Source organism: Somniosus microcephalus, chromosome 4, assembly GCF_052327205.1.
Source record: "Somniosus microcephalus isolate GS21.2 chromosome 4, FLI_Smic_1.0, whole genome shotgun sequence".
NCBI lineage: Eukaryota > Metazoa > Chordata > Chondrichthyes > Squaliformes > Somniosidae > Somniosus > Somniosus microcephalus.
This window is the reverse complement of record NC_140990.1, coordinates 29,064,041-29,086,268: the sequence shown is the minus strand read 5'-3', so window position 1 is coordinate 29,086,268 and position 22,228 is coordinate 29,064,041. Positions and strand designations below refer to the sequence as shown.

The following is a 22,228-nucleotide window of genomic DNA, read 5'->3' as shown; positions in this document are numbered from 1 at the left end:
TTAGAGTCAGGAAGAACGGCGAATGCTGGAACTGTGCTGTCAAATCAGAGATTGGGGTCAAACTGCGATCAGTTCCTGACTGAAAGTGAAACATAGGAGCGCCTCATGACTCTTTGGCTCACCCTAGCCCAGAACCAGTGTGCTACGGTCATCAGTGCGTACACCCCAACACTGACACCCTAGCCCAGAACCAGTGTGCTACGGTCATCAGTGCGTACACCCCAACACTGACACCCTAGCCCAGAACCAGTGTGCTACAGTCATCAGTGCGTACGCCCCAACACTGACACCCTAGCCCGGAACCAGTGTGCTTCGGTCATCAGTGCGTACGCCCCAACACTGACACCCTAGCCCGGAACCAGTGTGCTACGGTCATCAGTGCGTACGCCGCAACACTGACACCCTAGCCCGGAACCAGTGTGCTATGGTCATCAGTGGGTACACCCCAACACTGACACCCTAGCCCAGAACCAGTGTGCTTCGGTCATCAGTGCGTACGCTCTAACACTGACACCCTAGCCCGGAACCAGTGTGCTATGGTCATCAGTGCGTACGCGCCAACACTGACACCCTAGCCCAGAGCCAGTGTGCTACGGTCATCAGTGCGTACGCGCCAACACTGGAAGCCACAGACGAGACCAAATAGGAATTCTACTCCAGTCTCGAACAATCCCTGTCCCGAGTCCCAACGGGCAACAAGCTGATCCTCCTTGGTGACTTTAACATCAGAGTTGGAAAGTACACAGACCTCTGGGAGGTGTGATCAGCAGAGAGGGGGTAGGGAAAGCCAACTCCAACGGTACCCTCCTCCTGATGAAATGCTCAGAACATGGCCTTGTCATAACCAACACCTTGTTCTGTCAGAGAGACAAGTACAAGGCTTCATGGCAGCACCCTCGCTCCAAGCAGTGGCATCTGCTGGACTACATCATGGTCCGAGCGCGGGACCGCAAGGACATCTGCATCACCCGCACCATGACAGGAGCTGACGACTGCTGGACAGACCACCGCCTAATCCGCTCTGTCATCTCCATCAATGTAACCCCAAAACAGCAGCGGCAACAGAAACAATGCCACAGGAGAATCAATGCTGGAGCACTCAAAGACCCTGCTAAGAAAGCCCTATTCAGCCTGAGCCTCACACCCAACCTGACGACTACCAGTGATGCAGAGACACAGAGTGCCCACAGCACCTGGTCTGCACTCAAGGCCTCCATAATCAGCACCTGTGAAGAGATGCTTGGTCACTCGACCAGGAAACACCAAGACTGGTTTGACAAGAACGACCAGGAGATCCAGGAGCTAATAAGCCGCAAGCGCAAGGCATTCCTGATCTGGAAACAGGAACACAACTCAAGAGTAAGAAAGCAGCTCTACAGATGCCTGAAGGCCGAGGTCCAACAAAGAACTCGCGACCTAAAGAACAGGTGGTGGGTGGAGAAAGCGCAGGAGATCCAGCAGCCAGCCAACAACCACGGCGTGTGTGGATTCTTTAGCACAGCCAAGACTGCCTACGGCCCAAGCACCCAAGGTCCTACCCCACTGCGGGCCAAGAATGGAGAGGTACACATCAAGGACAGGGTGTGCAGGCAGTGCCCGCTGGAAGGAGAACTTCGAAGATCTTCATAACCGAGACTCTGTCTTTGACGGGAGTGTCTTCAACTCCATCCCGCAGCATGCTACCCACCACCATCTCAGCACAACCCCAGCCCGGCATGAGGTTGAAAAGACCATCTGACAACTGAAGAACAACAAGACCTCAGGAGCAGATGGAATCCCTGCCGAGGCACTAAAGCATGGTGGAGAAGCACTACTGGCGTGAAGTCATGAACTCATTTCTTTTATCTGGAAGGAGGAGAGCATGACAGGGGACCTCAGAGATGTCGTAACTGTGACCATCTTCAAGAAAGGTGACAAGTCCGATTGCGGTAATTACAGAGGAGTTTCTCTGCTGTCTTCCACAGGGACAGTCATCACAAGAATCCTCCTCAATCGCCTTCTCCCAGTGGCCGAAGAGCTCCTCCCAGAGTCGCCATGCGGATTCCACCCACTAAGGGGCACAATGGACATGATCTTCACCGCACGCCAATTACAAGAGAAATACAGGGAACAGTACCAACTGCTGTACATGGCCTTCTTTGCTCTCACAAAGGCCATCAACACTGTCAACCATGAGGGATTATGAAGGGTCCTCCAATTCGGCTGCCCTCAAAAGTTTGTCACCTTCCTCCGCCTGCTTCATGATGACATGCAAGCCATGATCCTGACCAATGGTTCAGCCACAGACCCAATTCATGTACGGACCGGGGTCAAGCAAGGCTGTGTCATCGCACCAACGCTCTTCTCAATCTTCCTTGTGGCAATGCTCCATTTCACCCTCAGTAAGCTCCCCACTGGAGTGGAGCTAATTTACAAAACAATGGGAAACTGTTCAACCTCCGTCGCCTCCAGTCCAGGTCCAAGGTCGTCCCTTCCTCTCTCATTGAATTACAGTATGCAGACAATGCTTGCGTCTGCGCTCACTCGGAGGTCGAACTCCTACAAGCCAAGTGTATGTTGAATGTTTAAATGTCTTAATCTAAATGTACACTCTCGGGAGCTGCAAGCCTACATTTCGTTGTACTGCACTTGTGCACTAACAATGACAATAAAAGTTGATTTGATTTGATTTGATTTGAAACCATCACCGAAGCATATGAGGGCATGTCCAGCAAGGATCTGTGTTGGGGCCTCAACTAATCACCCTATTTATTAATGACTTAGATGATGGGATAGAAAGTCACATATCCAAGTTGCTGATGACACAAAGATAGGTGGCATTGTAGGCAGTGTAGATGGAAGCATAAAATTACAAAGAGATATTAATTGATTAAGTGAATGGGCAAAACTGTGGCAAATGGATTTCAATGTAGGCAAAGTCATCCACTTTGGACCTAAAAAGGATAGAACAGAGTACTTTCTAAATGGTGAAAAGCTAGAAATAGTGGAGGTCCAAAGAGACTTGGGGATCCAGGTACATAGATCGTTAAATTGTCATGAACAGGTACAGAAAATAATCAAAAAGGCTAATAGAATGCTGGCCTTTATATCTCGAGGACTAGAATACAAGGGTGTAGAAGTTACACTACAGCTATACAAAGCCCTGGTTAGACCACACCTGGAGTACTGAGAGCAGTTCTGGGCACCACACCTTGGGAAGGATATGTTGGCCTTGGGAGGAGTGCAGCGTAGGTTTACCAGAATGATACCCAGACTTCAGGGGTTAAATTACAAGGAGCGATTAAGCAAATTAGGGTTGTATTTCCTGGAATTTAGAAGGTTAAGGGTTGATTTGATTGATTTCAAAAAATTAAGGAGAACAGATAGGGTAGATAGAGAGAAACTATTTCTGCTGGTTGGGGAGTCTAGGACTAGGGGGCAGAGTGTAAAAATTAGAGCCAGACCTTTCAGGAGTGAAGTTAGGAAATACTTCTACACACAAAAGGTGGTAGAAGTTTGGAGCACTCTTCTGCAAACAGCAATTGATGCTCGGTCAATTGTTAATTTTATATCTGGGATTGATAGATTTGTGTTAACCAAAGGTATTAAGGACTATGGGGTAATGGCGGGTATATGGAGTAAGATCTCATTGAATGGTGGGCAGGCTCGAGGGGCTGAACGGTGTTATTAACATCCTGTTCCTATATTGCCAAGCTCTGGAATTCCCTCCCTAAACCTCTCCATCTCTCTTTCCTACTTTAAGATGCCCCTTAAAATCTACCTCTTTGACCAGGATTTTGGTTACCTGCCCTAATACAGGAAACTCTTTGGTATCCGGCACCGACGGGACCGGCATGGTGCCGGTTGATTAAAAATTCCGGATGACGGAGAGAGTTATCTACCAAGGCTATTTTTAACAAACAAACATTTAAAAAAATCAAGAAATGTGCAGTATACAGTAATTGGGTACTCACCTACAGAATGTTGTGTTAAATGGATGGTAGAAGATGCTTGATTTAGTACAGTACTGCCAGTTGAGGGTAATCCATAACTCTTTAATTACTTAACAGTAAAACAAAACTTATACAGTAAACAGAAAAATGGCAGATCGGAAGAGACTACCGGCAGCGTGGGAGAGTCAGACTCCTGTTATTGAGGTGTTCCGACTTCCGATAGCGTCAAGAGGCCGAGTAGTGGCAGTTTGGAGAACTACCCCCACTGACTAACTCGGCCACCGTGGGAGACTCGGACTCGGCAACATTTCCGGTTATTGAGGCGTTGTTTTCGGAGTGTGAATTTTGCCGGTTAATAGCGAATTCTGGATACTTAGGTGCCGTTTAAATGAGAGTTTCCTGTATCTCCTTATATGACTCACTGTCAAATTTTGTTTGAAAACGTTCCTGTGAAGCAACATGGGATGTTTTATTAGTTAGAGGCACTATATAAATGCAAGTTATTGTTGTTGCCTGTGACACCAAATCCTGTGACCATTTACACTTTGAGACCAAATCGAGGTACCATTTACACTGTGGCACCAAATCCAGGGACCACTTACACTGAGACACCAAATCCAGGTGATTATAAATGGGAATCAGAGAGCCTCAGTATGGGGAATGGTCATGTTGGTGAAACCAGCTCCATTGAGGATGAAAGGCGGGTAATGGAGGAAGATATGATGGTGGAATCAGATGGTGATTGGTGGGGCCTGGTGACAGGTTATTGTCAGAAGCCCTTTTCAGGCAGGCCGATGATTGGATGTAATCTGCACAATACCTGGATCTGCCTGTTCTTGTCCCAAAGCACAAAGTCTAATGTCCGTGATGTCTATTTCTGTGAGAAATGTCGAGATGTGACAGAAGGGAGGAAATCAGGCTCGGGCAAGAAAGAAGGTTCCTTGAATGAACAATTCATGAGGCTGCTTCGTGACTTGTCTGTGTGAGGTTCAAAAACATGAAATGAAAAAGGACGCGTCCAGTGACACTGGTGTTGTCAATAGTGGTTTCTAACCTTAATCACTATCTCCTAAGCCTAATATCCTATCGGCTACCCCCAACCACTGACCCCAATCCTGACCACTAACCCCAATCCTAACCAATAACCACTAGCCCCAACCACTAACCCCAATCCTAACCAATAACCACTAATTGTAGTGTATGTGCCTTTAAGACAGAACTACTTTTACAGCTCCTGTATACTGTAGTACCGGCAGTGACCACACCTGTATATAAGCTTTGCGCATGCCTCTGTACCCCCAGTCTTGAGACTACCCTCCTCCAGTAAAGACCTGTTTATTGTTAAGTTACAGCATCCATGTGGTTATTGAATAACAGCATACCCTCAGAATCACGGATCTAACAGTGGTGACGAGTGTCGATTCGAATCTAACTGCAGCAAAAAAACAAAAAAAAAGTCGAGGCCAGGAACACGGGCCCGGCTCTCCACAGCCTCGACCACGAGCAACCGCCCAGTCGTCAGGCAGAGAGTGAACATCGCAGGGGAGGCTGCGGAGAGCCAGGCTTGGTTCCCCAGCCACGACGATCAGCAAGAGACTGACGACAGGTCCAGTGCAGACCCTTCCTGAGCAGCGGCGGCTGGAGCCGACCGACGGCGGAGAGAAAGCCGAGCAGTGTCGACGGGGTAAGACAGAGGGTGAAGCGCACAGGGCACAGCCGAGGGTTGAACACCGAGCGGCGTCGAGAAAAAGAAAACAAACCGGAGAGAGAGAGGGTAAAGAAACAGCCGGGTTCAAGACCGAGCGGCGTCGAATAAAAATAAATAAATAAATAAAAAGAAGAACGCGCAGAGCACAGCCAGGGCTCACGGGCTGAACAGGGTCCACGGGGAGAAGAAGGGAGAGCGCGGGAGATGCCATTGAGCCGCAGAGAAGAAGGAAGAGCGCGGGAGACGCCATTTTTAGAAGCCGCAGCGGAGAAGAAGGGCGAGCACGGGAAGGAAGGAAAGCGCGGGAGACGTCATTTTGTGCCAGCGGAGAAGAAGGGGAAGCGCGGGAGATGACATTTTTGACAGTTAACTCACACCCAGGGATGCCGAAGAGTGGCAGTATCTCTACGTTCGACAATGAAGTCGAAGATTGGGCGACATATGTGGAACGTATTGAGGTGTACTGCAGGGCGAATGAAGTGCCAGATGCTAATAAAGCACTGGTTTTGTTAAATTCCATGGGTGCAAAAACTTATGGGTTACTGTGAAACCTAATAACCCCAGAGAAGCCGGTGAACAAGAATTTCGAAAGCATAGTAGAAATCCTACAGGACCACTTAAACCCCACATTGCTGCTGATAGCAGAACGATTTAAGTTCCATAAAAGGAGCCAACACAAAGACGAAAGCAATGCTGAGTACCTAACGGAACTGCGCAAGCTATCGAAACACTGTCAGTTTGGAACGGGACTAGCAGATACGTTATGGGACAAGTTTGTGTGTGGGCTACAAAGTGAAGGAACCCAGAAACGGCTTCTATCAGAAAAGGATCTTACGCTGGACAAAGCTTTCAGTATGGCAGTATCACACGAAGCAGCCGCAAGGGGCGCTGCAGAGATACAACGGAGACTGCAAGAATATGGCACCAATGAAATGTCCTATGGAACAGGGAAGTGCTATCGCTGCGGCAGAACAACACATGACCAGAAGGATTGTTGGTTCAAGGACCAGGTGTGCAGACAGTGTGGGAAAGCAGGACACATAGCAAGAGTCTGCCAGTCTGGGAAGAAAACCAACCGTAATAAATCTCCACAGGAGAAGTACAAAAAGGTACACCAGGTGATGGACAGTGGTTCAGACGAACAGAAAAGTGACACAGACTCCGGAAGCAAAGAGCTGGGTTATCTGAAACTACATAAGGTAACCGAAATGGAGAATCACCAGACTATCTGGGTTACACTCAAGATAGACGGAGTCCAAGTGAAAATGGAATTGGACACAGGATCAGCCCTAACAGTCATAAATCAAAGGGACTACAAGCGGCTATTTTCACATATACCCTTGAAAGCTACAGAGATTGTCTTGAAGATGTATACGGGGCAAAAAAGTCTACCCCAAACGAAAAATAAGGGTGAAAGTGATATATAAAGGCCAGGAAATACCTAAAATGGTATATACATGTATTGCCAGATGGAGGACCACCACTGCTAGGACGTGAATGGATCCGGAAGATACAATTAGATTGGCATTCCATACAGGCACTGAAGGTTGAGGCCAAAAAGGATGACGATGTCACACCTGGACGACTGTCAAAAATGCTAACTGATGCAAAAGAAGTGTTCCTGGAGGGACTAGGAACACTAAAAGGCATAACAGCAACGATTAAAATAGAGGAAAATGCAAGCCCAAAGTTTCTTAAGGCCAGACCAGTGCCTTATGCGATCAGACCAGCTGTTGAAGCAGAGCTGGAAGGGTTGGAACGTTCAGGAGTACTGTCCAAAGTGGACTGGAGTGAGTGGGCTACACCCATCGTTCCTGTAATGAACAGGTCGTTGAGTAATACGCCTGGGGAACCAAAGAAGGTCCGCATCTGTGGGGATTTTAAGGTGACAGTGAACCCAATCCTTCACACGGTACAATATCCGCTTCTATGAATTGAGGATATTTTCGCCTCGCTATCTGGAGGTAAACGCTTCACCAAAATTGATCTAGCCCAGGCGTACTTGCAAATGGAGGTAGAAGAAGCTTCGAAACAATACCTTATGATTAACACTCATAAAGGTCTCTATCAATACAACCGGCTGGTGTTCGGAGTAGCCTCGGCTCCAGCTATCTGGCAAAGGGCGATGGATCAGGTCCTGCAAGGGATTCCAGGGACCCAGTGTTATTTGAACGACATCTTGGTCACGGGCAAAAATGACAGTGATCACCTCGCCAACTTGGAGAAGGTGCTCACCAGATTAAAGGAGTATGGGCTACGAGCTAATCGCCACAAGTGCGAGTTTGTCCAGAAACAGATCTCGTATTGTGGCCACGTCATCGATGAAGAGGGGTTACATAAGTCCCCTGACAAGATTGAGGCAGTAGTCAAGGCTCCAGCACCGGAAAATGTGTCACAACTGAGGTCGTTCCTCAGGCTGGTAAACTACTACCACAAGTTCTTACCAAATTTGTCCATGGTATTACACCCACTGAACACCCTACTGCAAACAGGGGTACCATGGAAGTGGGATGACGAACGTAGATGAGCTTTCCAGAAGTGTAAAGAATTGATCACATCAAAAGAGGTGTTGGCCCATTTCAACACAGCACTAACAATTCGTTTGGCATGTGATGCATCACCCTATGGTATTGGAGCGGTGCTGTCGCACAAATTCCCAGACGGGTTGGAGAGGCCAGTAGCCTTTGCGTCTCGGTCACTAACCTCAGCCAAGCGCAACTACGCCCAGATTGACAGGGAGGCCCTCAGCCTAGTATGGGGAGTAAAAAAATTCAACCACTATCTGCATCAGCAGAAGTTCACCTTGCTGACTGACCACCAACCACTTGTCTCCATCTTTAATCCTAAGAAGGGTGTTCCAGTGATGACTGCACAGCAGTTACAAAGATGGTCCCTGTTTCTAGAGGCGAATCAATATGAAATACAATATAAAGGCACGAAACAGCATGGGAATGCTGATGGGCTATCGCACCTGCCACTGCCTACTGTGGAGGAAGCACCAGCAGTGGACCCTATCGAGATATTTTATTCATCAATAATTGAATGATTGCCAGTAACGAACGCGGATATAGAGAAGGAGACCCGCAATGATCCGACACTGTCTCGGGTATATGATTTGATGGTGAGGGGTTGGCCAACACATGGCGACTCACTGTTGCCAGCATTCTCATCCAGAAGAGAACAGCTGTCAGTATGCCAGGGGACAGTGATGTGTGGATCCAGAGTGGTGATTCCACCCAAGTTAAGGGAGAGAGTGCTAAATGAGCTACATGAAGGTCATCTGGGGGGAGTGAAAATGAAAAGCCTTGCTAGGGCTTATGTGTGGTGGCTGGGAATCGATCAACAAATCGAAGACCTAACTAAGAGCTGCTTAGGATGCCAGGAGGTCCAAAATGCATAAGAACATAAGAACATAAGAAATAGGAGCAGGAGTAGGCCAATCGGCCCCTCGAGCCTGCTCCACCATTCAATAAGATCATGGCTGATCTGATCCTAACCTCAAATCTTCTATCACTCTGCATCCACCCGAACCCATGTGATCTCCCGGGAGAGGCGAAAAACCAGATAAAGACCCAATGGCCAATTTGGGAGAAAAAAATCTGGGAAATTCCTCTCCGACCACATGCCCCTCTACACCCATGGGAGTGGCCCTCCTCTCCATGGCAATGGGTGCATATTGATTTCGCTGGTCCATTCATGGACTCAATGTTCTTAATAGCAGTGGATGCTCATTCAAAGTGGCCTGAGGTGATAAAAATGTCTTCAACCACTACAGAGAAAACGATTGCAGTCCTACGGACCATATTTGCCAGAAACGGTTTGCCAGAGCAGATTTGCTCTGATAATGGACCACAGTTTGTGTCCGACGAGTTTCAAAAATTTATGAGAAGGAATGGGGTAAGGCATTACACATCCGCCCCGTATCATCCAGCCACAAATGGATTGGCTGAGAGGTTCGTACAAACCTTTAAGAAGGCGATAAAGGCCATGTGCGACGATGAAATTCCACTACAGCATAAGATGGACAATTTCTTATTAGCCTACCGAAACGCGACACATGCAGTTACCAACCAGACACCGGCCATGATGTTCTTTAACCGAAGGTTGAGATCTCATCTGGACTTGCTCAGGCCAAATGTGCGAAGAAATGTTGAGGACAAACAATTCCAGCACATCAATGAGAAGCCGACAAGGAGCTTCAATGTAGGGCAACCAGTCTTGGCCCGTGACTATCGAACAGAGAAACGGCAACCCGGAATGATATGCACAAGGCAGGGGCCATTAATGTACACAGCGGATGTCGGGGAGAACATTGTGAGACGCCACGTTGATCAGATCTTAGCATCACAGGAACGCGTCAACCCCATGTCTCGAATACCTGGGGATGAACCCGACATACCGGTAGCATCTACCTCAGAACCAGTAGCAGTGGAACCCGATGAACTACCCAATGAAAAGGGGTCAGAATCGCCTCCGCACCAAGAACAAGAACCTCCGGAAAGGTGCTATCCCGAAAGGGTCAGGAAGCCACCCCAAAGACTGAATCTATAAATGGACTATTGTTGTTTAATGTACATGTTAAAGTGTTAATTGTTATTTGAATATTAGGGGTACTACTAATCTAAAAGGGGAGGAATTGTAGTGTATGTGCCTTTAAGACAGAACTACTTTTACAGCTCCTGTATACTGTAGTACCGGCAGTGACCACACCTGTATATAAGCTTTGCGCATGCCTCTGTACCCCCAGTCTTGAGACTACCCTCCTCCAGTAAAGACCTGTTTATTGTTAAGTTACAGCATCCGTGTGGTTATTGAATAACAGCATACCCTCAGAATCACGGATCTAACACTAACCCCAACCACTAACCCCAATCCTGACCAAGGATTATTGACAGGGATCAATGGAGGAGCTAAAGTCCTGATAAAGAAGTATTTGAAACAATTATCTCGATTAAATAAATAGTGCAAGGTATGTAACGAGATTAATTGACGGGACCATCAAAATCAGCAAAGATCAGAACATTTCTAAGGCTGTCACATGCAGTGTGTGTGGAGTTTTAAAAAAAAAATCGGATCCAAAGAGGTTAAATGATACAAAAAATAACAGATTTCAAATCTTATACAAGTTAGTTCTGTAAAGGGATGGTTCAAAGGAATTTCAGATGAGAGTAAAGCGAGTCACTACAATTCAGTCTATGACACCCACAGACCGTGTACACAAATGGAACAAGCTTGGGATTTGATGTGGTAGAAGGCAAGTTAGATGAGAACTGAAATAATCCAGAGTAAGAAACAGTCAGTAACAGAACACCAATTAGTCTCCTCTTATCATGGAGAAATCAAATATTAGACACACTGTGTGTTTGAAACAAAGCTGATTTATTTAATATTGATCCAGAATATTAATTTCAACCCGAGTTAACCTGGTTATTAACATCAGCAGAAACAAAGCCCAATTGCCAGAGTGAACATGGTTCAGTCCTGGATTTGATTAACAGCAGCAATAACAGCAGAATCAAACCCCTGCAGTCACTGGTGAACTAGCTGGTGTCTCAGCAGATGGGATGAACGGGTGAATCCCTTCCCACACATGGAGCAGGTGAACGGCCTCTCCCCAGTGTGAACTCGCTGGTGATTAAGCAGGTTAGACTTCCAAGTGAAAATCTTCCCACAATAAGAGTAGGTGAAAGATCTCTCCTCAGTGTGAACTCGCTGGTGTCTCAGCAGAGTGCATGACTGAGTGAATCCCTTCCCACACACGGAGCAGGTGAACGGCCCCTCCCCAGTGTGAGTGCATTGGTGGGTCAGCAGGTCGCTTGTGCTTTTAAAGCTCTTCTCACAGTCAGAACATCTAAATGGTCTTTTAACAGTGTGAACAAGTTGGTGTGTCAGAAGATGGGATGACTGAGTGAATCCCTTCCTACACATAGAGTAGGTGAATGGCCTTTCCCCAGTGTGAACTCGCTGATGTATCTGGAGATGGTATAACTGAGTGAATCCCTTTCCACATTCAATACATGTGAACGGCCTCTCGCCAGAGTGAACTCTCTGGTGTATCAGGTGCTTGGATAACTCTGCAAATCCCTTCCCACACACGGAGCAGGGGAACGGTTTCTCCCCAGTGTGAACTCGCTGGTGTCTATGGAGGCTGGATGACTGAGTGAATCCCTTCCCACATTCAATACACGTGAACGGCCTCTCCCCAGTGTGAACTCGCTGGTGTATCTGGAGCTTGGATAACTCTGCAAATCCCTTCCCACACACAGAGCAGGTGAACGGCCTCTCCCCGGTGTGAGTGCACCGATGAGTTTCTAGCTTGGATGGATAATTGAATCCCTTCCCACAGTCCCCACATTTCCAGGGTTTCTCCGTGGTGTGGGTCTTTGTGTCTCTCCAGGTTGGATGATCAGTTGAAGCTTCGTCCACACATGGAACACTCTCTCTCTCTTTGGCTTCCTTTCTCTCTCTCTCTCTATCATTCTCTCTCTCTCGCTCCCTTTCTCACTATCTCTCTTTCTCGCTCCCTTTCTCTCCCTCTCTCGCTCCCTTTCTCTCTCGCTCCCTTTCTCTTCCCACTGTGAACGGTGCGATGTTTTTTCAGGCTGCGTAACTGGTTAAAGCGCTTTTCCAGTCACACTGATGTTTGAAATCTTTCCCCACAGACAGAACAAACATTCCTCCTTCCACATTCAAAGGCTGATGATATTCAGGTCCTGATGAATGGAGTGTCTCTGTCAGATCTTGATGTGATGTTTGGTTTGAGTTTCCCGTCTGTAAATCCTCCCCTTCTAATACCCTGTAAAAGGAGTTTACAAAAGTCATCACTGTAAGTACAGGATAGAAATTCAGAACAGACAATTCTAGTTTCTGTGGAACATTCTTGTCTCTCTTCTTCCCCCAAAGCTGTAAATCCCCATCCCACACACTCTCCCTCCTCCCTGTGCTGAAATCCAAACCCATCGCACCATCTCCAACATTTCTTTCCTCCACTCCCAGTTTTCCCCCTCTCTCTACTCTGGTTGGGTTCAGTTCTACACCCGCTGTGTTCAGTGTGAGAATAAAATCAATGAGTCAATGATTGTCTCTCCTGGTCACTGGGACCCTGAAGCCCCGCCTACTCACTGTCCCTGTACCAAGATGGCCACGCATGAGCCGTGCTCCAGGTGGAACCGGTCTGTCTTTCCTCCATGAAGATGGCGGCGCCTAACCCGGGCCTGTCACCGAGAAAAAGCCTCACCGCTGCCGTCCGGTGGATCACAGACCGGGCCGCTGGATCTCATTCGGGATTGAGGCCATTCTCCAACTTTATAAACCCTGCGGCGCGGCCTACCCGCAGTTTATTAATCTCCCGACCCCGCTCCCGCCGACCTGCAGCTCTGCCCGGCAACCGCGCGAGGCTTTCTTTGTAATAACAACAGAAAATGCTGGAAAAACTCAGCAGGCCAGGCAACATCCGTGGAGAGAAATTAGAGTCGACGTTTCTTTGTAAAGTCGGTGAGGGACACGTGACCCGGCCCCACAGCCTGATTAACGGGAGCTTCCGACCAATAGGGAGCGAGTGGTGCGTGACTGGAGGAGCGAGCTGGCGGGGAGCCCGAGGGGCAGGACTAGCGCCGGCGGATTGTCTGATCCGCAGGGCAGCGAGTTTCTCCAGTCCCTTGTTCAGGGCTCGGGGCTAGGGGAGGCTGTGGGCCTTTATTCCCCTTATTGGACACAAGGCTCTTTGTCTCACAACACACTGGCTCAGGTTTTAATAGAGACTTTTTAAATTGATTAATAAATGCAGAAAGACCTCGTGCTTCTGTAAAACAAACTTTTTAATATTTGGGAGTAAAAGTACAAGTTTTTTTCCCTCTGGGGAATTTATTATTAGTTTCAGGAAACAGCAACAACCACTTGTATTTATAAAGCGCCTTTAATGTAGCAAAACCTCTCAAGGCTCTTCACAGGATCGTTATAAAACAAAATTTGACACCGAGCCACATAAGGAGATATTCCGTCAGATGACCAAAAGCTTGGTCAAAGAAGTAGGTTTTAAGGAGCATCTTAAAGGAGAGAGGTAGAGTGATGGAGAGGTTTAGGGAAGGAATTCCAGAGCTTAGGGCCCAGGCAACTGAAGGCACGGCCGCCAATGGTGGAGCGTTTAAAATCGGGGATGCACAAGAGGCCAGAATTAGAGGAGCGCAGATATCTCGGGGGGTTTGTAGGGGCTGGAAGAGATTACAGAGATAGGGAGGGGCGAGGCCACGGAGGGATTTGAAAACAAGAATGAGAATTTTAAGGATGAGACACTTGAGGAAAAGCAGGGAGTGGGGGAGGGTCAAGCCCTTATGGGACAGGGTTGCTAATTCTGTTCTGTGACAGTTACTGGGACAGGCTGTATCTCCCCTCTCCTCCACACAGGCATTTGTGGTTGTTAAAGGGACAGTGATTACATAGAAACATAGAAGATAGGAGCAGGAGTAGGCCATTCAGCCCCTCGAGCCTGCTCCGCCATTCAATGAGATCATGGCTGATCATCCAAACTCAGTACCCTGCCCCTGCCTTCTCCCCGTACCCCTTGATCCCTTTAGCCTTAAGAAATATATCTAACTCCTTCTTGACTATATTTAATGAATTGGCCTCAACTGCCTTCTGTGGTAGAGAATTCCATAGGTTCACCACTCTCTGGGTGAAGAAATTCCTCCTCATCTCTGTCCTAAATGGCTTACCCCTTATCCATAGACTGTGACCCCTGGTTCTGGACTCCCCCGCCATCGGGAACATCCTTCCTGCATCTAGTCTGCCTAGTCCTGTTAGAATTTTATAAGTTTCAATGAGATCCCCTCTCATTCTTCTAAACTCCAGCGAGTATAAGCCCAGTCGACCCAATCTCTCCTCATACGTCATTCCTGCCATCCGAGGTATCAGTCTGGTGAATTCTTCCTGTTTTGCGAGATTGTAATTAAAGGGACACTACTCTGAGATGGCTGTGAACTTTTAGTGTCGCCAGCCTTTCTAAAACACCTTCCTTTCTTTGAGGATCTGTGTGAACTCGCTGGTGAGTCAGCAGGTTGGATGAAATCTGAAACCTCTTTACACAGTCAGAACATTTAAAGGGTCTCTCATCGGTTCTGGGGCAGGAGGGATCTGGTTAACAGTGATCACAATATCATTAGGTTTAAAGTAGTTATGGAAAGGGATAAAGAAAAATCAATGGTGAAAATACCCAGCTGGAAGAGAGCCAATTTCAGTGATGTGAGAAGGGATGGAGCACAGGTGGACTGGAAACAAAGATTGTCCAGGAAAACAGTGAATGACCAATGGCAGGCCTTCAAGGCTGAGATAGTTCGGGTACAAACCAAGCATATTCCCATAAGGAGGAAAGATGGGCCATCCAATGCTCGAGCTCCCGATGGCAAAGGATATCGAAGTTAAAATAAAACAGAAAAAGGAGGTTTACGACAAATGTCAGGTACAGAATACAGTCAAAAACCAGGAGAATACAGAGAGTGCGGGGGGAAATGAAACAGGATATAAGGGCAAAGAGACAGTATGAGAAAAGATTAGCAGGTAACATAAAAGAGAACCCAAAAATCTTCTATAAACATATGAAAAGTAAAAGGATAGTTAAAGGAATGGTGGGGCTGATTAGGGACCAAATAGGAACTCATCATATTAATTGGCATAGTCAGAGTGTGAAAGGCTTAGAGGGTGCAGAATTCTTAAAGTGCATCCAGGAGAGCTTTTTGAGCCAACATGTAGAAAGTCCTACAAGAGAGGGGGCGGTACTGGACCTAATTCTAGGGAATGTAGCCGGGCAAGTGGTGGAAGTGTCAGTAGGAGAGCATTTAAGGTGGTCATGGAAAAAGACAAAGACGGCCCGGAAATAAGGGTTCTAAATTGGGGGAAGGCCGATTTTAATATGATAAGGCAGGATCTGGCCAAAGTGGACTGGGAGCAGCTACTTATAGGAAAATCCACATCAAAACAGTGGGAGACTTTCAGAAGGGAAATAGAGAGAGTACAACGCCAACATGTTCCTGTAAAGGTCAAGGGTGGGACCAACAAGCAAAGGGAACCTTGGATGACAAAGGATATACAAAAATGCATTAGAAATAAAAGGGGGGCTTTTGGCAGTTACAAAAGACTAAAGACGGAAGAAGCCCTAGAGGAGTATAAAAAGTGCAGGGGCATACTTAAAAAAGAAATTAGGAGGGTGAGGAGGGGCCATGAAATAACACTGGTGAGCAAAATAAAGGAAAATCCTAAGATGTTTTATAAGTATATTAAGGGCAAGAGGATAACCAGGGAAAGGGTAGGGCCCATTAGGGACCAAAGTGGCAATCTGTGTGTAGAGCCAGATGATGTAGGCAAGGTTTTAAATGAATTTTTTGCATCTGTGTTCACTATGGAGAAAGACGATGCAGACATAGAAATCGGGCAAGGGGACTGTGACATACTTGAACATATTAGCATCGAGAGGGAGGAGGTGCTAGCGGTTTTGGCAGGCCAAAAAGTGGATAAATCCCCAGGCCCGGACGAGATGTATCCCAGGCTGCTGTGGGAGGCAAAGGAGGAGATTGCAGGGGCTCTGACACAAATTTTCAGAACCTCTCTGGCCACAGGTGATGTACCAGAAGACTGGAGAACAGCTAATGTAGTACCATTATTCAAGAAGGGTAGCATGGATAAACCAGCGAATTACAGGCCAGTGAGCCTAACATCTGTGGTAGGGAAATTATTGGAAAAAATTCTGAGGGACAAAATTAGTCTCCACTTGGAGAGGCAAGGATTAATCGGGAATAGTCAGCATGGCTTTGTCAAGGGTAAATCATGTCTGACAAAACTGATTGAATTTTTCGAGGGGGTGACTAGCGGGGTGGATGAGGGAAATGCCGTGGATGTGGTTTACATGGACTTCAGTAAAGCTTTTGACAAAGTCCCGCATAGGAGACTGGTCAAGAAGGTAAGAGCCCATGGGATCCAGGGTGCCTTGGCGCGTTGGATCCTAAACTGGCTGAGTGGCAGGAGGCAGAGGGTGATGGTCGAAGGTTGCTTTTGTGACTGGAAGCCTGTGTCCAGTGGGGTACCTCAGGGATCGGTGCTGGGTCCCTTGTTGTTTGTGATCTACATAAATGATTTGGATGAGAATGTTAAAGGTATGATCAGTAAGTTCGCAGATGACACGAAAATTGGTGGGGTGGTAAATTGCGAGGAGGAAAGCCTCAGGCTACAGGACGATATAAACGGGTTGGTCAGATGGGCGGAAAAGTGGCAAATGGAATTTAACCCTGAAAAGTGCGAGGTGATGCATTTTGGACGGACAAATAAGGCAAGGGAATACACAATGAGTGGTAGGACCCTAGGAAGTACAGAGGGTCAGAGGGACCTTGGTGTACATGTACATAGATCCCTGAAGGCAGCGGAACAGGTAGATAAGGTGGTTAAAAAGGCATATGGGATACTTGCCTTCATTAGCCGAGGCATAGAATATAAGAGCAGGGAGGTTATGATGGAGCTGTACAAAACGCTGGTGAGGCCACAGCTGGAGTATTGTGTGCAGTTCTGGTCACCTCACTATAGGAAGGATGTGATTGCTTTGGAGAGGGTGCAGAGAAGATTCACCAGGATGTTACCTGGGATGGAGCGCCTCAGCTATGAAGAAAGACTAAACAGGCTGGGGTTGTTTTCCTTGGAGCAAAGAAGGCTGAGGGAGGACCTGATTGAGGTGTACAAAATGATGAGGGGCATAGATAGGGTAGATAAAGAGGAACTTTTCCCCTTAGTGGGGGGGTCAATAACAAGGGGGCATAGATTCAGGATAAGGGGCAGGAGATTTAGAGGGGATTTGAGGAGGAACTTTTTCACCCAGAGGGTGGTTGGAATGTGGAACTCAATGCCTAAAAGGATGGTAGAGGCAGGAACCCTCACAACATTCAAGAAGCATTTGGATGAGCACTTGAAATGCCATTGCATACAAGGCTATGGACCAAATGCTGGAAAATGGGATTAGACTGGACAGGGATGGATGGGCGGCACAGACACGATGGGCTGAAGGGCCTCTTTCTGTGCTGTAAAACTCTATGACTCTATGACTCTATGTGGCTGAGGTACTGAATGAGTACTTAGCATCTGTCTTCACAAAAGAAGAGGATGAAGTTAATGTCACAGTAGAGGAGGAGGAGTAGAGGAATTGGATAAAAATAGATAGAAAGGAGGTGCTAAATAGGTTGTCATCACTCAAAGTTAACAAGTCACCCGGTCCGGATGGGATGCATCCTAGGTTGCTGAGGGAAGCTAGGGTGGAGACAGCAGAAGGTCTGACCACATTCTTTCAATCTCCCTCAGATATATGAGAGTGGTGCCAGAAGACTGGAGAATTGCAAATGTTACACCCTATTTAATAAAGGGGAGAGGGATAAACCTGGTAACTACAGGCCAATCAGTCTAATGTCAGTGGTGGGTGAACGACTAGAGACCATTGTCAAGGACAAAATTAATTCTCACTTGGAGAAGCATGGGTTAATAAGGGGCAGCCAGTATGGATTTGTTGAAGGTAAATCGTGTCTTCACTAACCTGATTGAGTTCTTTGATGAAGTAACAGAGTGTTGATGAAGGTAGTGCAGTAGATGTTGTTTATATGGACTTTCAAAAGGCATTTGATAAAGTACCACATAAGAGACTTACTCGGAAAATAGAAGCACAGGGAATTAAAGGGCTGATGGTAATTTGGGTATATAATTGGCTAAGGGAGAGGAGGCAGTGAGCAGTGCTGAGGGATGTTTTTCTGACTGGAGGGAAGTATGCAGTGGGTTCCCCCAGGGGTCGGGATTAGGACCATTGCTTTTCTTGTTATATATAACTGACCTGGACTTGGGTATAGGTGCACAATTTCGAAGTTTACGGATGATACAAAACTTGGCAACGTAGTAAATAGTGAGCATAGTAGTGGCAGACTTGAGAAGGACAGAGACAGACTGTGAAATGAGCAGACACAAGGCAGATGAAATTAAATGAGGATAAGTGTGAAGTGATGCACTTTGGGAGAAACAACAGGGAGGGGCCGTATAATCGAAATGGGACTATTTTGAGGGGGTGCAAGAGCAGAGGGACCTGGGGGTCCATATTCGCAAATCTTTGAAAGTGCCATGGCAAGTTGGTGAGCCGGTTCAGAAAGCGTATGGGATACTTGGCTTTGTAAATAGGGCCATTGAATACAGAAACAAGGAAGTTACACTAAACCTTTACAAATCACTAGTTAGGAATATAGGACACGAGGAGGCCATTCAGCCCCTCGAGCCTGTTCCGCCATTCAATGAGATCATGGCTGATCTGCGACCTAACTCCATACACCCGCCTTTGGCCCATATTCCTTAATAACTTTGGGTAACAAAAATCTATCAATCTCAGATTTAAAATTAACAATTGATCTCGCATCAATTGCCGTTTGCGAAAGAGAGTTCCAAACTTCTGCCACCCTTTGTGTGTAGAAGTGTTTCCTAATTTCACTCCTGAAAGGTCTGAATCTAATTTTTAGACTATGCCCCCAGTCCTAGAATCCCCAACCAGCGGAAATAGTTTCTCTCTATCTACCCTATCTGTTCCCCTTAATATCCTGAAAACTTCGATCAGATCACACCTTAACCTTCTAAATTCCAGGGAATACAACCCTAATTTGTGAAATCTCTCCTCGTAACTTAACCTTGAAGTCCGGGTATCATTCTGGTAAACCTACGCTGCACTCCCTCCAAGGCCAATATATCCTTCCTAAGGTGTGGGGCCCAGAACTGCTCACAGTACTCCAGGTGTGGTCTAACCAGGGTTTTGTACAGCTGCAGGGTTTTGGCCTCAGCTGGAGTCTTGTGTACAGTTCTGGGCACCACACTTTAGGAAGGATGTCAAGGCCTTGGAGAGGGTACAGAGGAGGTTGACCAGGATGGTACCAGGGATGAGGGACTTCAGTTATGTGGAGAGATTGGAGAAGCTGGGATTGTTCCACTTAGAGCAGAGAAGGTTAAGAGGAGACCTAATGTAGGTGTTCAAAATGATGAGGGGTTTTGATCGAGCAAGTAGGGAGAAACTGTTGACTCTGGCAAGTGGGTCGGTAACCAAAGCTCACAGATTTAAAATAGTTGCTAAAAGAACTAGAGGGGAATGAGGAGAATTGTTTTCACACAGAGGGTTGTTAAGATCTGGAACGCACCATCTGAAAGGATGCTGGAATCAGGTTCCACAGGAACTTTCAAACGGTAATTGGACATGTACTTGAAGAGGACTAGTTTGCGGAGTTCTGGGGATAATGCTGGGGTTTGGGACTAAATTGGACAGCTCTTTCAAAGAGCTGGCACAGACACGATGGGCCGAATCACCTCCTTCTGTGCTGTTAGATTCGATGATCAGTGTGAACACGCTGGTGACTCTTAAGGCTCTTCAAACTTTTAAAGCTCTTCCCACAGTCAGAACATATAAAGGGTCTCTCGTCAGTGTGAACAAGCTGGTGTGTCAGGAGGATGGAGGATCGAGCGAATCCCTTCCCACACACAGAGCAGGTGAACAGCCTCTCCCCAGTGTGAACTTGCTGGTGTTGCTTGAGTTCCCCAGGGATTTTAAAGCTCTTCCCACAGTCAGGACAGTTAAACGGCCTCTCATCAGTGTGAGCTCGCTGGTGTTACTTCAGTTCCCCAGGGCTTTTAAAGCTCTTCCCACAGTCAGGACACTGAAATGGTCTCTCATCAGTGTGAGCTCGCTGGTGTCCCTTCAGATGCCCGGGGCTTTTAAAGCTCTTCCCACAGTCAGAACACTGAAATGGTCTCTCGTCAGTGTGAACAAGCTGGTGTTCCTTCAGTTCCCTGGGGCTTTTAAAGCTCTTCCCACAGTCAGAACATTTAAATGGTCTCTCATCAGTGTGAACAAGCTGGTGTTCCTTCAGTTCCCTGGGGCTTTTAAAGCTCTTCCCACAGTCAGAACATTGAAATGGTCTCTCATCAGTGTGAACAAGCTGGTGTGTTTGCAGGTTGGATGACTGAGTGAATCCCTTCCCACAGTCAGAACATTGAAATGGTCTCTCCCCAGTGTGAACTCGCTGGTGTGTTTGCAGATGGGATGAACAAACAAATCCCTTTCCACACATGGAGCAGGTGAACGGACTGTCCCTGGTGTGACTGCGCCGTTGAACTTCCAATGCAGACGGGGAACTGAATCCCTTCCCGCCGTCCCCACCTTTACCCGGTTTCTCCCCGGTGTGACGGTGCACGTGTCTCACCAGGTCAGGCGATCGGCTGAATCCGCGTCCACACACCGAACACGTGTGCGGTTTGTCATCGCTGCGATCGCTGCTTTCTCCTTCCATGTGCAAAGGCCAATGATATTCAGGTCCTGATGAATCGAGCGACTCTGTCAGATCTTGACGTGATGTTTGGTCTGAGCTTCCCGCCTGCAACTGCTCCACTTCTATAACCCTGTAAATTGAGTTCAGAAAAGGATCAGAGGCAAACTGTTGTTCAATTTTCCCCTTTCTGAACCCAGGGGCAGTGAAGCTGATTTTCAGGCTCCAGCTGCTGCACAGGTTGGTCGAAAGGATCAGCAGTAATGGCGGCTGTAATACCCACAAGCCCCGGTGCTCCAGAAAGCGCTCTGTTGAATCTGAGTCCCGCGCATGTGCTCATGGCCTCCGTGCTCTCCCTCCTGCTCCACAATCGCCCATCCCAATCGGTCCGCAACGCACATGCTCAGCGCACAAAACCCCACGGTTGGAACATCGGGCGCACATGCGGAGCCGCAACATCTGATACGCGTGCGCGGCTCAGGTGGGGGCAAGTCGGTGTTTCGCCTCAGCCGCCGGGGAGGTGCACATGCGCAGGACGACCCAACATTCCTCCTGTCAGCAATCACTCACTCGTTTCTTTAACAAAAACAGAAAATGCTGGAAATACTCAGCAGGTCAGGCAGCATTTGTGGAGACAGAAACAGAGTTAACGTTTCAGGTCAATGACCTTTCGTCAGAGCTGCTTGTTCTTTAGTGTCAGCCAGTGGCTCAGTGGGTAGCACTCTCGCCTCTGTGTCAGAAAGTTGTGGGTTCAAGTTCCACTCCAGAAACTTGAACATAGAAATCTAGGCTGACACTCCAGTGCAGTGTTGAGGGAGTGCTGCATTGTCAGAGGTGCTGTCTTTTGGATGAGACATTAAACTGAGGCCCTGTCTGCTCTCTCAGGGGGATGTAAAAGATCCCATGGCACTACTTCAAGAAAGATAGACTTGCATTTATACAGTGCTTTCATGACCAGCAGACGTCTTGATGTGCTTTAGAAACATAGAAGATAGGAGCAGGAGTAGGCAATTCGGCCCTTCGAGCCTGCTCCACCATTCAATGAGATCATGGCTGATCATCCAAATTCAGTACCCTGTCCCTGCCTTCTCCCCATATCCCTTGATCCCTTTAGCCTCAAGAAATATATCCAACTCTTTCTTGAATATATTTAATGAACTGGCCTCCACCGTCCTCTGTGTCAGAGAATTCCACAGGTTCACCACTCTCTGGGTGAAGAAATTCCTCCTCATTTCAGTCCTAAATGGCTTACCCCTTATCCTTAGACTATGACCCCTGTT

The 22,228-nt window shown here is 47.4% G+C and overlaps 1 protein-coding gene across 1 annotated transcript; it reads right to left on the bottom strand.

Moving 5' to 3' along the window:
- Positions 1–11,086: 11,086 nt before the first annotated feature.
- Positions 11,087–21,349, bottom strand: LOC147118495 (uncharacterized). The gene is made up of 3 exons (XM_085983921.1): positions 21,312–21,349; positions 20,498–20,901; positions 11,087–12,119 (listed from the first exon to the last, which is right to left on the bottom strand). Exons 1-3 carry the CDS (start codon positions 21,347–21,349, stop codon positions 11,170–11,172), a joined length of 1,392 nt encoding a protein of 463 aa, XP_085840047.1. The 3' UTR covers positions 11,087–11,169.
- Positions 21,350–22,228: the final 879 nt, after the last annotated feature.

Bases quoted from the DNA above. Each gene is read 5' to 3' on its own strand.
- LOC147118495 (XM_085983921.1), bottom strand. From the start codon at position 21,349: ATGTGCGTTGCGGACCGATTGGGATGGGCGATTGTGGA. The intron at 20,902-21,311 runs GCAGGAGGGAGA...ACGCGGATTCAG, and splicing joins TTGGGATGGGCGATTGTGGA to CCGATCGCCTGACCTGGTGA. The intron at 12,120-20,497 runs GTGGGAAGAGCT...GAGAGAGAGAGA, and splicing joins ACCATTTAAATGTTCTGACT to ATGATAGAGAGAGAGAGAGA.